We start from the raw sequence: 14,686 nt of genomic DNA on the forward strand, positions 1-14,686 counted from the left end.
GTCACAGCGCTGAGGCTTGCGTCCATGGCCTGGGCCAGCTCGCCTGGGCCGGAGCTCCCCTAGGAAGGGGATAGAGAGTGGGGGTGGGGGGGCACATGTGATCTCTCCCAGGCCAATGGGCTAAGCGGGCCAGAGTTTGGCAGCCCCAGCGCCCATCCATCACCCCCCAAGCATTAGCATGACAAAGACACTTCAATCACCCTCAGCCCATCCATCTGAGAGCGACGTGGAAGCGTCAAAAACATCTTTCTTCAAAGACTTTTGGGAAGAAGGGACCAGAGGGAGAGGGGGGGAGAAGTTGGAGGAATATTCAAGAATTTACTCCCCTCCCAACCCCCAAGGCCTTCAATAGGCTCCTGGATTATTAGATTTGGACAAATTCAACCCAGCTGCCCCTTCTTCTCACCCCTCAAAGAAGCCTTCCCCCACCCCAAGGCTGTAGACTTAGAGATGGGGAGATCCAGACTTCCTATTTTGCCCAGAACCCTTATTCCATGTTTCTTTCTCCCAGTTTGTCTTGAGGTGATGGGTTAGGGAAGCCTGGTGAGGTATGTTATCTTGGGACAAATGGATGACTGGGAAGGGAGGGAGGTGTGAGGCAAAGTCTAAAATCCAGAATTCATTAAGTGAGGGGTGGGAAAATTGCATTTCAAGGGAGCAAGGCAGGACTACAGAAACGTGGAGAGGAGAGAAACCCCATTCCATCTCTCTGCATTAATGCTCTCTCCTCATTCACACATCCATTTCTCTCCCTCAGCCTCTCTTTGTATTCTTTCTGTCGCAATCCATCTCTCGGTTCGTCCATCTCTCTCCATATTTATATTCCTTCCCTACCTATCCATCAACTCATCCCTCTGGATGTATTTATCCCCCCTCTAGCCATCCATAGCTGTAGCTGGCTCACTCACTCAGACTTAAATAACTCCCTATATGTCTCCAGAGAGCAGCAGTGAGCAGAACTGGGTGATACAGGAGAATGAGGAGGAAGGGAAATTTTATTCTCTTTTCCAAACATTTAAAACTAGTAGACACCCAGTATTCCTCTGGTCCTGGCCTGCCCCTCTCTCCTAATTCACCTTCCATCTCTTAATGCTAGTAAAGTTTAAAATTACTCAAATTTTCCATGAATATTCTAGGATAGATAAAGGAAGGGAATTTAGTTTCCTCACGGAATGGGAGACTGGGTGTGGAGCTCCTGGGGTCCTGAATTCTAAGCTAAGGCTAAGGAATGGAACTTCATCTCTTTTTACTCTGTTGGGTTATCATTGGGGGAGGGGAAACAGGAAGTGCTTTTCTCTCTCAGACCCTAGATTGGATTAGAAGAGAAGCTCATAGGTAGAGCCCAGTGATTCTCCTTAGACTTTGAGGACAAGAATCTAACACCCACACTCATTTGTAACTTGTCAGGGTGTCTGCCTGGTCAGAGGTCTGGGGAAGGAGCTAGGGCAAGTCCAGGAGGGCAAGAGTTCAGGGAAGGATCTCTGTAAACAATGGAGGGCAGGAAAGGAAGGGGAAGCAGGTGGGACAGGTCTGGGAGAATCCTTAAAACTTCTCAGGTTTCCTACCCTCAGAAAAGCAGTGTGTACATTCTTCCTTCCTCAAGAAAACCCAGAGTTGTCTCCATCTCTATCTCTGTGTCTCTCCACCTTGCTGGTTCCCATTCCCCCTTATTGTCCTTAGCTCTCAGAAAGAGCTCAAATCTCTCCACTGATCGCCCATCCCACCCCACTCCTTTCTCTCCTTACATGTGCTCTGCTTCAAATTCAGACAGGTGGAGCAGAATGAGGGCCAGCTAGTAACTTTTGTCCTCCACCCCGTCCCCCTCCTCCTCCCCCCCTCCTCCTCCTCCTTTTGACAGGGTCTCCCTGTAGCCCCAGCTGACCTGGAACTTGCTATGCAGACCAGGCTGTCCTCAGTATCATAGAGCTCCCCCTCCTCCTCCTCCTCCTCTTTGTCTTTTTGAAACAGGGTCTCCCTGTAGCCTCAGCTGGCCTGGAACTCATTTTATAGATGACTGTAGACCAGGCTGGCCTTGAACCCACAGAGATCTGCCTGCATTTGTTAGTGACTTCTTTAAGAAGAGAGATGCAGGTGAGGAGGAGATAGAAAATGTTCATTTGCCAAAGGGATGTATGCAGACAAAGGAGGAAGGAATGGAGTCAGGAAGGGTGGCCTGCAGAAGGGTTGAAGAGAAAAGGATTTTTGAGGTGGGAACAAACAGGTTTCTTTGTATTTCACATTTTTGGGGTGGAAAATTACAGTTGTTCTCAAACTTTTCCTCTTAAGATGTTCTCCATGGGGGACAAGACTCTCGGGTATAGGGAACTCAGGATTATTTTCTCACCCCAAATCTGAGTTAAGCCTATGTCTGAACTGGCTGCCCTGCATCACTCCGCATTTCCCTCATCCCAGGGGAAACCTCACCCAATCCCTTGGCCTTCTAATTAAGCAACCAATTTGAGGTCTAAAAGAAGAAGAAAATTCCAAAAGTGTTTACTAAAGCTGCATGAATCTACCTGGGAGATGAGGAGATACATTCCCCCCATAACAGATGAAGTCAATGTCACCCATAGTCTGTCATCAATGACAATAAAAAAAAGCTGGACCAAAGTACTTCAAATTACAAGTCAATGGCAGTGATGGTTTTAGCCTCAGTTCTCTAAATTCGTCATGTCTGGTTCATCCCTGAGTCTTGTCACTTCCCTTCTGGTAGGAAGTACATTAAAATTTCCTAAAATTCCTTCTAGCTCTTCAAAGCCCAGCAGCAAGGACTAGAAACTGAGCAGTTCAGGCTCCCTCCATCCCATGCCTCCTCCTCAGTAGCTTTACTGACTGGAGTGGATAACAGAATTTTCTATCTGGGCTACTGGAATTCACTGTAGAGTCTAAGTGAATCCAGCACTCAGAATAAAATAAGGCTGATTTCCTAGTTTGTATGATGTGCTTAGTCATGTATAGAACACAGGTATGTTTAGATCTCAAATTATCTTTTTTGTTGTTTTGTTTTTAAAATAGGCTTTCATGTAATCCAGGTTGATCTTAAACTCCCTCTGTAGCTGAGGATAGCCTTGAATTCCTTATCCTCCAGTCTCCACCTCCCAAGTGCTGAGATTATAGGTGTGTCCCAATATGCCTGGCCCAAACTTTTCTTTGAGCTTTGCTGGTCCTTATGCAAGAATATAGAGAAGCCAGTCTAACCAGAATAGGGATATGTTAGAAGTACACAGCTTGGATTCTAGTCATTTCTGTGGAGGAAGCTGGTCTGAGAAGTGGGTCAGGTTGGCAAGACCAAACTAACAGTTTTTTCATTAGACCTCAAATACATCTATCTGCTCTCCCCAGCCCTAATGGGTGGCAGGGAGGGGGCAGTGTCTCAAGATCAAAGGCTAGAGCTTTCAGAATTAGAAGACTATCCAAGTTTATGATTTTCCCACTATAGGAAATAGTTTCTTGCTATTGTAGGGAAAGGGATGGAATATGAATTCTGGATTGTTTCTTAGAATGTGAGCGAATTTAAGTGTTATGAATATGGTTGAGACATTGGGTGGTGCATATTATAATGCTGTAATGAGATGAGTACTAGATCAGGTATGGAATACATGCTTGACCATTGGTCCAAGTCCTTGCTTGGTCATTTCTTAATATTAGGACTCTGGACAAGCCCCTTGACTTCTCTGGGTCTCAGCCTCAAAAAAGAAGAATGGGTTTAATATGACTTACTTTGCTGCAGTGTTAGTAGGATTAGAGCAAAGAAGAAAATACCAACCATAGAGAATTCTGTAGATGTATGATAATAACATTACATGCACATTCTGAAAGAGTATGAGTCAGTCTTCTGTTTTTTAATATAACTAGCATATTAAAATATGGAAATATGAGACAGGAGAATAGCATGTGTACTATCCTTTTATGTAATGTATCACCATATATTATACAATATGTACTTCATCATATGCAAATTTCATTGAGAGTGGAGGAAGTTGGCTCTATTTAGGCAGACAATTTTCTTCTAAGCTAAAATGGTTTTGTTTTGTTTGTTTTAGGGTGTTTAATTAAAGCATAACATTCAACAATATACAAAGATCTCAAATGATAAAATTGCAGAGAAAGGTTTGAGGTTGGATTTAGAAATCAGTTCTTAATTTTCCAAATAGTTAGTGGAACTTTTTCAGGGAGGATGGTGTTGTTCCTTCTTCCTTAATGGTATTTGACTTAGAAACTGTCCTGAGAAATGGAAGGGCTTGAATCACACTTCTTGAATTTAGAGAATCCATCAGGACATAGATCTTGGGTGAATGATCTGGGAAAATGATTAAACAGCAATTGGGAGCTTCCTAAGAAAAAAAGCTTACAGTGTCATGAAGAACTAAAATAATGTTCTAGTTGATTAGGTTTATCCAGAGCTGAGGATATAGCTTAGTGGTCAAGCACTTGTCTAGTATGCATGAGGCCCTGGGTTCAATTTACAGCACTATGAAAAATAAATAATCAACAACAAAGGAACTGATAATTATGTTTATAAGGATATGTATATATGGGTGGATATATATATATATATATATGGTTTGGGATTTTTGTCTTGGGGGAGTGTTTGAGACAGGGATTCCCTATAGGCCCAGCTGATCTGGAACTCACTATATAGACCAAACTGGCCTCATATTACAGAAATTCACCTGCCTCTGCCTCCTGAGTGCTGGGATTAAAGACATGTACCACCATACCTCACCAAAGTATGATTTTTTTTAACAAAATATACACTTTGGAAAGCTTATCAAAACTTGATCAAGCCAGGCATGGGTAGCCCACAGTGGCACTGGGGAGACAGAAGCAGATGGATCTCTATAAATCTAAGGCCAACATGGTCTACATAGTGAGTTCCAGGCCAGCCAAGGCTACATAGTGAGACAGTCTCAAAACAAAAAGGGAAAAAAAAAAACAAAACTTGATCAAGGGGCCAGTGAGATGGCTCAGTAGATTGAAGTACTTGCAGACAAACCTGACAATCTGTTCAATACCTGGGATCCAAAACTTGTTCTCTGACTTCTACATGCATGTCTTAGCAAGCATACACACATGCACATATACACAATAAATAAATAAACAAATTAATTTTTAAAAATACTTGACCAAGGGCCAGTGAGATAGCTCAGTGGGTAAAAGGCACTTGCCCTGCAAACCCAATGACCAGAACCCATGTAAAAGAAGGAAAGAACCAACTCCACAAAGTTGTCCTCAGACCTCCAAATGTGTGCCATGGCATGAGTGCATATGTGTGCACACACACACGCACACACAATAATAATAATAATTGATAATAATAATAGTAGTGGTGGTAGTAGCAATAATTTTTGAAATCTGGTAATTAATAATAGTAGTAGTAGTAATAATTTTTTGAAAATTTGATCAGGGTGAATTTAGATCTGAATGATTGTCTAGACTGACTTTTCTGTGGTGGTGATTGGGAGCTGGAGGTTTTCCAGGACTCCTTTGCTGTTCTCTTTCCTCTGAGGAAGGAGCAGTGAAAACCCTGCTTCACTACTGAGAGTGGAGAGCTGGGGGTGGGGACGAAGGGGGAAACTGGGCCAGAGAAGTCAACAGAGCATGGAAGATTTGGGCTATGGTGGCCACAGCAGGCAGAAAGGATGAAGTTGATGAAGGGATGAAGAGGCCATCTTCTGCAAAGTGAGGACGTGCATTTGATCAAGAGCACGTTTCAGGAAGGTATGCAGGAGGGCCAATGATACTTCTCAGAGATCTTGAAGAGTGGACAGCAGAATTCAGCAGGGCTGTTTAGGGAAACTCAGCATTTGTAGTTATGCTCTGCTGCCTAGTAACCAAATAAAAGTCTACTACACTACATGTCAAAAGGAGTTCAGTGGTTCTTTTTAAACGAGAACAAGAGTAAACATAGTCAAATGTTGGAGAAGATGGAAGAGGATGAAAGCCAGAGAGAAACTTGGCTAAGACATTTCTGAATACTCATATTTAATAAATACATGACACCTGGCACAAAACACTACATCTAATGACATGCTTGTTGAAAAGATTTAAATAATGATTGGGGGCATGGTTGTTGGTGTAAAGATACAAATGAAAACTTGTTAAAATGGTCCCACCAGAAATGTGGAGGTAGACTATTATCAGGCATCAAGAGTCACTTTAAAGCATTCGACTCCAGCCGTAATAAAATTTGAATGCATTACTTGTGAAGATTAACAAATATATTCTTGGCATATACTAATGCAGACTACATTAGGAACATTTAATTCTTTCATTTGTTTCACAGATAGAGAAACTGAGGTCTAGAAAGGGGAAGGGACTTGCTCAGGCATAAGTGAACTTTTTTAAAATGACTCTGGGTTATCATGATTGCAAGTAATTCCTCAGCTTAATGGTCCTTGCTTTCACTGTAATATTAATGAGCCATTTTTCTTACAAGAACAATTCACTAAAGAGCATGGCAGACTGACCAGCAGCTTTCTGGCCTGCACAGAAACCTTCCTACTCCAGCCACAGCCAATTTATAACCTGTCTATGCAACAGACAACTCACAGTTGGTCCTGACCCAAGAGGAACTCTGTCCCAGTCAGGATGGAACAAGTGATACCCCTGCTTCACACTACCCTCTAGCCTACCACCAGTGGAGGGGTCCGCTGCCCTACCAAGGAACCACTCTTCCCTATGTTCAACTGGGAAACCTTGGGCTAATGTGGATAAAATTACCCCAGAGATGAAAAGAGGAAGAGCAGCTAATTGGAATGAATTCCACATTGGCAGGCATCCCTTGATTTTGAAGTTGGGAGGGGAAGTGAAAGATGGGAGTCATTTCCTTCTGGGAACTATTACCTTTTATTCTGCTATGGTATCACCAACGGTGGTATGTTTTCGAATGTGGGGAAGGAGAAAGGCAGGAAGTCTGTCTGTGTGTGCTGTAAACAGAATTCCATCTCTTCTCTAATAATCAGCCAAGGAAAATGCTGGATATCCTAATTTCCTGGATTGGAAACTTCTTCCCCTGGCCATAGAGGAAAGACAGGAATCTAAACAAGTAGACTGAATTTTTTGGATTTTTTTTTCTTCATTTTAGCAGGTGAAAGCAGGACAGATACAATCTCAGACAGCAGCTAAAATGACCTGTCCTTTGGTCTACTAATTGGAGCTGGGAGATGTGGAAGGTAATAAACACATAAAATGGACTAATGGCTGCTTGTCTTCTCTTTCTTTTCATCTTTTTCTCTCTTTTTTATTTTTATTATTATTTTTTTATTTTATGTGTATGAGTGTATTACCTGCATGTATGTGAGTGCTCCGCAATGCTGCGGAGGTCAGAAGAGAGCTTCGGATTCCCCTGGAACTGGAGTTAAGGATGATTCGTAGCTGCCATGTGGATGCTGGGAACCGAACCCGGGTCCTCTGCAAGAGCAGTCAGTGCTCCTACATAAACCTGGGTTTGAATCCCAGCACCCACATGGTAGCTAACAACTGTCCATAACTCCAGTCCCAGGGGATCCTCAGCCTCTTCTGACCTCTGCGGGCATTGCAAGACACGGGTGTACCTACCTACATGCAAGTAATACACACACATAAAAAATAAAATATTTTTTTAAGTTTATTTTTAGTTTTTTATTTTATGTGTATGAGTGTTACACCTGCATATGTATAAGTGACCCGAATTGTACAGTGCCTGCCAAGAACAGAAGAGAGCATTGGCTTCCCTGGAACTACCCTTACGAACCAGTTGTTGGCCACATGTGGATGCTGGGATTTGAACCCGGGTCCTCTGCAAGATCAGCCAGTGCTCTTAACCACAGAACCATCTCTCCAGCCCCCTCCTCATTCTTTTTCTATCTCCTATCTCCCTCCTCTCTTTTGCCTTCTTCCTCTCTCTTGCCTGCCTCCTCTTTTGCAAGGGTAGTTTTTAGAGATAGAATCTCACTCTGTAGCCTAGGCTGGACTGGAAATCACTGTGTAACCCAGGCTAGCCTCAAACTCAATACCAATCCTCTAGCCCCAACCTTCTGAGCTTTGCATAAGCGACCACATCCAGCTTCATTTTTCTGAGACAGGGCCTCACTATGTAGACCAGGTTGACCTGGAACTCATGATCTTCCTCCCATTTCAGCCTCCTAAATGCTGAGATTATAGGCGTGCATCACTAGGCCGAACTCTCAAGAATTCTTAAGTATGGAGGAAGACAGAAAGCAAGGTGGCACTGTAATTTAGCAGTCCCTCTCAAACTTTAATGTGCCTATAAATCACTTAGAAATCCGCTAAGTTGCAGATTCAGATTCTGTAAGTTTGGAATGGGACTTAAGATTCTGCATTTCTAATGAGCTCAGGTCAGGGGGATGCCACTGGGCCATGGAGCAACTAGGATCTATAGATCTGAAGCCTCAGGGACCCCTGGGTATTACAGACCAGCAATCTCATAATGGGACTTCTCTGCAGCTCCTGACTTTTGGCATTGATGAAGGGTGTCCTCCTTTTGGCCAAAGAAAACTGGAAGGTGGGTAATTAGTGAGATCCTTCTGGTGTTCTTGATCTTTGTAATGGCCTACTATAGCTGCAACAACATTTTTAATTAGACCAAATTATCTAGTTTGGCTGGCCATAGAAATCAAAGCCCCAGCTGATATGTCTCTTTCATTTTGCTAGTGCAGAGATGGCTTATGTGCTGTGATTTTAAAGATGTTAAACACTGCCTGTGGACATATTTTATGGAGAAATAAACACACAGCCCAATGAGATGTATAGTGTGGTTTTAATATATTGTATATTCACTTATTTATGGGGAAAATAAACACACAAGCCAATAAGCTGTGTATTATTACTTTAATATATTGAATTTATTTCATACCTATATATTTTATGAGGGAAAATAAACTAATAAGATACATGATATTATAATAACACATCTAATTGTTCTATATTAATTTATTTATGAGAGAAATAAGTGCAATTTAACATGACATAAGATTATTTAATGCATGAGATGAATTCTACATTAAGACAGTTTTAAGGGATTACATCCTGGCTGAATAAAACGTGTGTACTTCCCACACTGAGGAACTCATTGAAAAAAAAAATGCAGTGGGCCTGTCTAGTCCTCTGTGTCATGGCTTCTCTTGGCTCCTGGCTTGGCCTGACAGTTGCTGCCTCTCTGTGCCTGATACTCCAAGACCTGGTCCTGCTAGGACCCAAGTCCTGGGTTTAGGAGGCCCAGGAAATAAACTGCTGTTAGAGGAAGGCAGCATCTGCCAGGCAGGTAGCCCTGCCGTATGTATGTTTCTGAATCCGAGAAATATTAAATAAACCTGAGGAGGATGAATGGCTTTCCAGGGCCCCTTAAATCTCCAGGTTCCTGAGAACAAACCCAGAGGCAGATGGAGAAGATCGATCCTTGCTTCCCTCTTTAGGAGTTTACAAAGAGCGAGAAGGGTGCGGAGGGGGACAAGTGGGAGGCGTAGACCATGGTGTTGAGATGGAAAATGAAATTGTCAAGACAGGTGGGTCTGCTTTTGGAAAATGCTCTGGCTGTTTCAAATCCCAGAGCAAAGGATCAAAAGTCACAGTGGGTGAAGCAGTCGCAGGCCTCAAGGCCGCTGCTTCCCCCTCCCCTTCCACACCAAGAGGACTCTCCTTCCATCTCCAGTCCTCAGCATCCGTGGGGCTCTTTTCTTTTTTTAAGTAAAATAAAATAAAATCACACATTAGTGGAAAGCTCTCAGGCTGACTTCTCCCATCAGTGTGAAAGATCCGGCCTCAAGAAAATGAGGTGGAGAGGCGAGGAAAGGCTGGGAGCCGGACCCCGGGTCCCTGTCGCTGTTATGGCAGTCGGCTCCCTCATGCTCCCAGCAGTCGGGCCCAGCGCCATTTTGAGCATCTTCCCTGCTTCCCGGTCACCCGGCCGCTCCTTCCTGCCTTTCAGGCCAAACGCATCCCCACCTACCCCGGCTTCCCTGATTCCGGACAAAACTCCTACCCCCAACCCCGGTGCTTAAGCCACCTACAGCCCCCAGGAGCTCCGCACGTCCCAGGACTGGGCCACAAGCCTGGGCCCAGAGTTGCAATCTGGCTTTTGCACCTGAAGCCAACAAGGGAGCCCAAGAATCCCTCCTAAATTCGTTACAGCCTCTATGCCTCCGCCAGGACTCCAAGTCTATCCCAGAGCCCTTTCTTTCTTGCACCCCCATCTGTTCCACCCACCCACCTTTATCTCTAAGCAGAGGGGCCGGGGTAACATCCGTGCAGGGCGCAAAGATTGTTGGTGGTCAGAGGTCACCAAGCTTCCAGGAGCTACCAATTCATCCAAGCGGGGTCACTTTCTACTACCCGGACTCTGCCAGTACAGGAGATGGGGCCTTGCTGCTGCTTGGAAGGCGAACCCCGACCAACCTTAAGTGGCGCCTGAAGAAGCAAAGGCCAGCTTTGGGAGACTTGGGAAAAGGGCTGCGTCCCAACACGAACACTCATTTTCGTATTATAAAGACATTTATTTAATCTATGAAAATAATGTACAATAAATAATTTCCCCTTTACCTATTATTAAAGAATTTTAATAAATAATCTACAGTCTAAAACTTAAAAAAGAGGAAAATAGGTCCCTCTAGTTCTTTTTAAGAAAACCCTCCTCCTCCCCCCCCGTCTCCCGCTGGAGTTTTAATTATTCCTGAGATTTCGTTGGAGGAGTTTATCAAATGGGAATTTTCTGGGTGGTTTTAAAAAGAGAAAGGGAGTGAATTAAGCGCTAATTCATGAATACCTGAATTTTAGCAAAAACACATAAGTAAAATGTGACTAGGGGTGGAGGAGGTTCGGTTTTTGTCTTTGTTTTTGTTTTCCAAAAGCCAAGGAGGACTGGGTGGAAAGGATGGGAAGAGAACGGTTAGGGAAACTGCAAGTCAATGGCACAGAGCGTGCTGGTGAAGAAGTCCAGCTCTTCCTCGGAAAAGGGGACCGGGCTGTCTAGCGAGCCCTGTAGACTGGGAGAAAGGCCTCCGGACAGCTGGAGACAGGAGTCTGCAGCCAAGAAGTTGAGATCGGGCAGGAAAGGCGAATCCTGCCGCTCAGGGAAGGCGTCTTCGGGCAACCGCTCGGGTTCCAGCCCGCCCACTCGGCGCAGCGCACAGCCGGGGCTCGGCGCGCCCACACTCTGTAAGCGAGCAGCCAAAGGCCCGGGCCCCAGTGCGCCCGAGGTTCCCTGCGCGACCTCGGCAGGGGGGAAGCAGGCTTCCCGGAGCGCCCGAGAGGCTGCCGGGCGGCCCGGGCTGATCGCCGGCTCCTCCGCTGGGTCTGCTGTGTCGTCCAGGGCTCCGGGGCCGGCTGGCTCCCCGTCCGGCGGCTCCCGGTGCTGTGTCTGCCGCTTGTGCTTCATGCGTCGGTTCTGGAACCAGACTTTGACCTGCCTTTCGGTGAGGTCCAACAAGGCCGCGATCTCGACGCGCCGCGGCCGGCACAGGTACTTGTTAAAGTGGAATTCCTTCTCCAGCTCCAGCAGTTGCGTGTTGGTGTATGCGGTGCGCAGCCTGCGCGACCCACCGCCGCCGCCGCCGGGCTCAGGCAGTCCCGGGCCATCTGCAGGAAAAGGAGTCTGGGCATCAGTGCCGGCTCAACTCAACCTCAGTTCAGCAGACAAGAGTACCCCATACACCAAAAAAAAAGAGCATCAGTAGTCTCACCCCACCCCCATAGTGGTTCCCTCTCAGTGCCTTTGGTTCCTTTGCGCGCTCTCGCTCCTTGGCAGACCTGGCCCGGGTCAGGACAGTGCTTTCAGAGCCGCCCACGACCGCGCAGGGGGCAGGGAGCAACTCCTTTTGGCTCCCAGAATCTCAGAGCCCCTCCCGCCCTCCCCCGCCTCCAGTCTTCCCAGTGGACCCCTCAATTCGGAACTTTCCAACTCAACCCGGGGAGAGGGAGCAGAAGGGATTGTTCTCTTCACCCTCTTTTTCTTCCTAGCTCTTGAATCCCCGCCCCCCTCCCTTTCTGGGTTGGAAAAGGAAAGGATGGCATCTTTTACTGTCCCCAGATTCAATCCCAGCCGGGATACTTATTCATCTACATAGATAGGGGGAGGGGGAACACATTAATGCAATTCTTTTCTTCTAGCATAGGAAAAAAAAAAAAAAAAAAAAAAAAAAAAATTTTTCCCCCCCCCCCCAAAATCTGCTGTAAGAAGAAAAATGCTGGCAGCGGCTAGGCCTGAACGCCAGCTGGATATTCCGCTTCCCAATCGGCGGAATCCACCCACCCAAGGAACCCCAACAGGCTCAGCACCACCGCACTTTCTCCCCTTCTCTTCCAGCCGCTCCTCACCCCGCCCCTACCACGTTTACCCACCTGAAGGTGATCCGACCCCGGAGGCCCGGACCGAGGAGGCGGCCGGAGAAGGCGAGGTGGCAGATTGGCTGGGTTTCTTGAAGGATTTCTTCTCTTTCATCCAGGGGAACTCGGGGGCTGGGGGAGCGGCGGGGAGCGGCGGCGGCAGCAGCAGTGCAGGCCCATCTTCGGCTTGCTTTTGGCTCCCGGGTCTCTGAAGGGTGGAGGCGCCGGGTCGGAGGCTGGGGAAGGTTTGCTCCAAAGTAGGAGGAGGAATTAATGTCGACTCCTTGATTGATGAAGTTTGAAATGTCTCCAAGACAGCGGGGAAGGAAGTCAGACACTCGGCGAGCGATGGCTGGCTGTTTATAAACCCAATCTCCCTCTCAAATTCAAAATTCATGGCTTTCAATGGTGGGGGAGGGGGCCTTCTGGGGGGGGCGTCAGGAGGGAGGATCGGAAGGGACCCCCCCTCCTGCCCCCCCCAGGTTTATGGAATGGAGCGATTTTGCGGGGGAGGGGCGAATTTCGCTTTTTTAAAAAATTTAGGTCTTTATAATTGTATATTGCTGATAAATACAAGCGTATGGGGACTCTCTCTATTAAACCCAGGACTCCAGCGAAATTGCAGGGAATTCATGGTCACGGGACCGGCCTCCGCCAATCGCTTGTCTGGGCCTGGTGGAAAACACAGAGCATTATTTGCTTTAATTGATTCAAAAACTCCAGAGAACCACGGCCTGGATACCACAAGCCTCACCCGTCCATTCCTACACCAGTGCCTCACACTCTTCCCCATAGCCCTCTTTCTCTAGAAAAGCTAGAGGAACCTCCTGCTCCACTTCGGAGGCTGGGTGGCTGTGGGAGCCTTGGAAACAACAAAATTGCAGAGATAAATACCTTCTTTCTAAAGATTTTAATAGAGTAAATTAATATGCTTTCTTTATGGGGTCAGCAGCATCCATTCTCCATCTCCCCCCGCCCCAAAAAAAAAAGAGAGCTCAACTGGGAGGAAGCATGAGTAGATAAAAAGCTCCTGCTGTTTGGGGCAAGGTCGGTGCTTAGGTGTCAATAGGAAAGGATGAGATTTATAAATGGCATTACCACCATCCCACCCCACCCCACTCCCTAAAGGTTGTTCAACCTTTAGAAATGAACCAGCACATGCCTCCCCCAGGCTGGCCCAGAGGCGAGATAGATGTCTGGGACACTTTGGGGCACTGGCCTCCCCCTCCCAAGCTATGTTCTCAGCCCAGTATTTACAGTTCCTTATGTCTACCTGCCTGCCTAATGGGGTCATTCACATTCCTGTGACACCCCAACACTGACAACAGGAGGGTCTAACCTGGTAAATGAACCTACTCTTCCCTCAAGTTGAATCTGTATCCATGGGCACCACGGAAGCCATCAATTTAACTTTGAAAGCTCCTCAATGCATTGTAGGGGGTAATCTCTCTCCTTAGCACAAAGAGACTTTCCCTCATATTTGCTTTTGCCTTATTGTTTTTTAATCCCTGGTAAGAAAGAATTCTCTAAAGATGGAGGAAGTAGAAATAATGGCAATTGAGATTATATTCCATTTATGGCCCCCAGGGAAAACAATTCTAATTTCTTTTATTGTGAGGAGACTAAGATAAAGTCTCAACTTCAGAGAGCTGTAATTTACTAGAGGGAGAAAATGCAAAACTCAGTCACAGCAATTGGGTGGGAGACTAGGCCCCAAAGCTGAAAATGAACAGTCGATCTGGGGGAAGATTTTTAAATAAGTGGGTCAGAGGGACGGAGAGGAGATGAGGCGATCAATCTTAGCCCCCTGACAGCTCCCTCCGATTGCATCAAAGAATTTGGCTCTTTGGGAAAGCAGAAGGAGCAGCCTAAATTCCACATCCCTTAAAAAGGCCTGAGGGAGGGGGTGGCAAAAGAGAAAGGTGATTCTGGGAGAGCCAGGAAACAGATGGGAAATGGGGACAGAGGGAAGGCGCTAACTTGGGTGGAAAGTTTGCCTGGAGAACTCCCACGGCTCTGGCCTCCCCTCCCCCTCCTCGCTCTGGCTGCCCAGCTCAGAGGAGAAGGCTGGTTAGCACAGAAATGGCAACTCAGCGGAGAGCTGGAACTAGAAACTTTCTGTCAGTGTAACGTCCGCGTGGGTGGTGGTGAGTATTTAAAAAGAAGGGCAGAGAAGTCTGACTGGAAGGGTGGGGAGGGAGGGAGGGAGGGAGGGAGGGAGGGAGGAAGGAAAGAAAGAGAGAAAATGTTCGTACATAGGTACTTGATAGACTGTAGACACAACGGTACTAAGTGGACAGATGACAGAGGATAGAGAAATATTTGGTAGGTGAAAGGGTAGGTAGTGATGGTGATGTGGAGTTGG

The 14,686-nt window shown here is 46.3% G+C and overlaps 1 protein-coding gene and 1 long non-coding RNA gene across 2 annotated transcripts in view; one reads left to right on the forward strand and one right to left on the reverse strand.

Annotated features, from left to right (window-relative positions):
- Positions 1-10,485: 10,485 nt before the first annotated feature.
- On the reverse strand, positions 10,486-12,759 carry Hoxb2 (homeobox B2). The gene is made up of 2 exons (XM_008838281.3): positions 12,337-12,759; positions 10,486-11,574 (listed from the first exon to the last, which is right to left on the reverse strand). The coding sequence occupies exons 1-2, from the start codon at positions 12,716-12,718 to the stop codon at positions 10,886-10,888; spliced, it is 1,071 nt and encodes a 356-aa protein (XP_008836503.1). The 5' UTR covers positions 12,719-12,759; the 3' UTR covers positions 10,486-10,885.
- A 544-nt stretch (positions 12,760-13,303) lies between these two features.
- Positions 13,304-14,686, forward strand: part of LOC115071290 — a 5,654-nt gene continuing 4,271 nt past the window's right edge. Inside the window, exon 1 of the long non-coding RNA XR_003850387.1 lies at positions 13,304-14,468. This is a non-coding gene — a long non-coding RNA (uncharacterized LOC115071290). The remainder of the gene's footprint in view (positions 14,469-14,686) is intronic.

Source organism: Nannospalax galili, unplaced genomic scaffold (assembly GCF_000622305.1).
Source record: "Nannospalax galili isolate Female #2095 unplaced genomic scaffold, S.galili_v1.0 scaffold95, whole genome shotgun sequence".
NCBI lineage: Eukaryota > Metazoa > Chordata > Mammalia > Rodentia > Spalacidae > Nannospalax > Nannospalax galili.

Bases quoted from the DNA above. Each gene is read 5' to 3' on its own strand.
- Hoxb2 (XM_008838281.3), bottom strand. From the start codon at position 12,718: ATGAATTTTGAATTTGAGAGGGAGATTGGGTTTATAAACAGCCAGCCA. The intron at 11,575-12,336 runs GTGGGTAAACGT...CTTTTCCTGCAG, and splicing joins CGGGGTCGGATCACCTTCAG to ATGGCCCGGGACTGCCTGAG.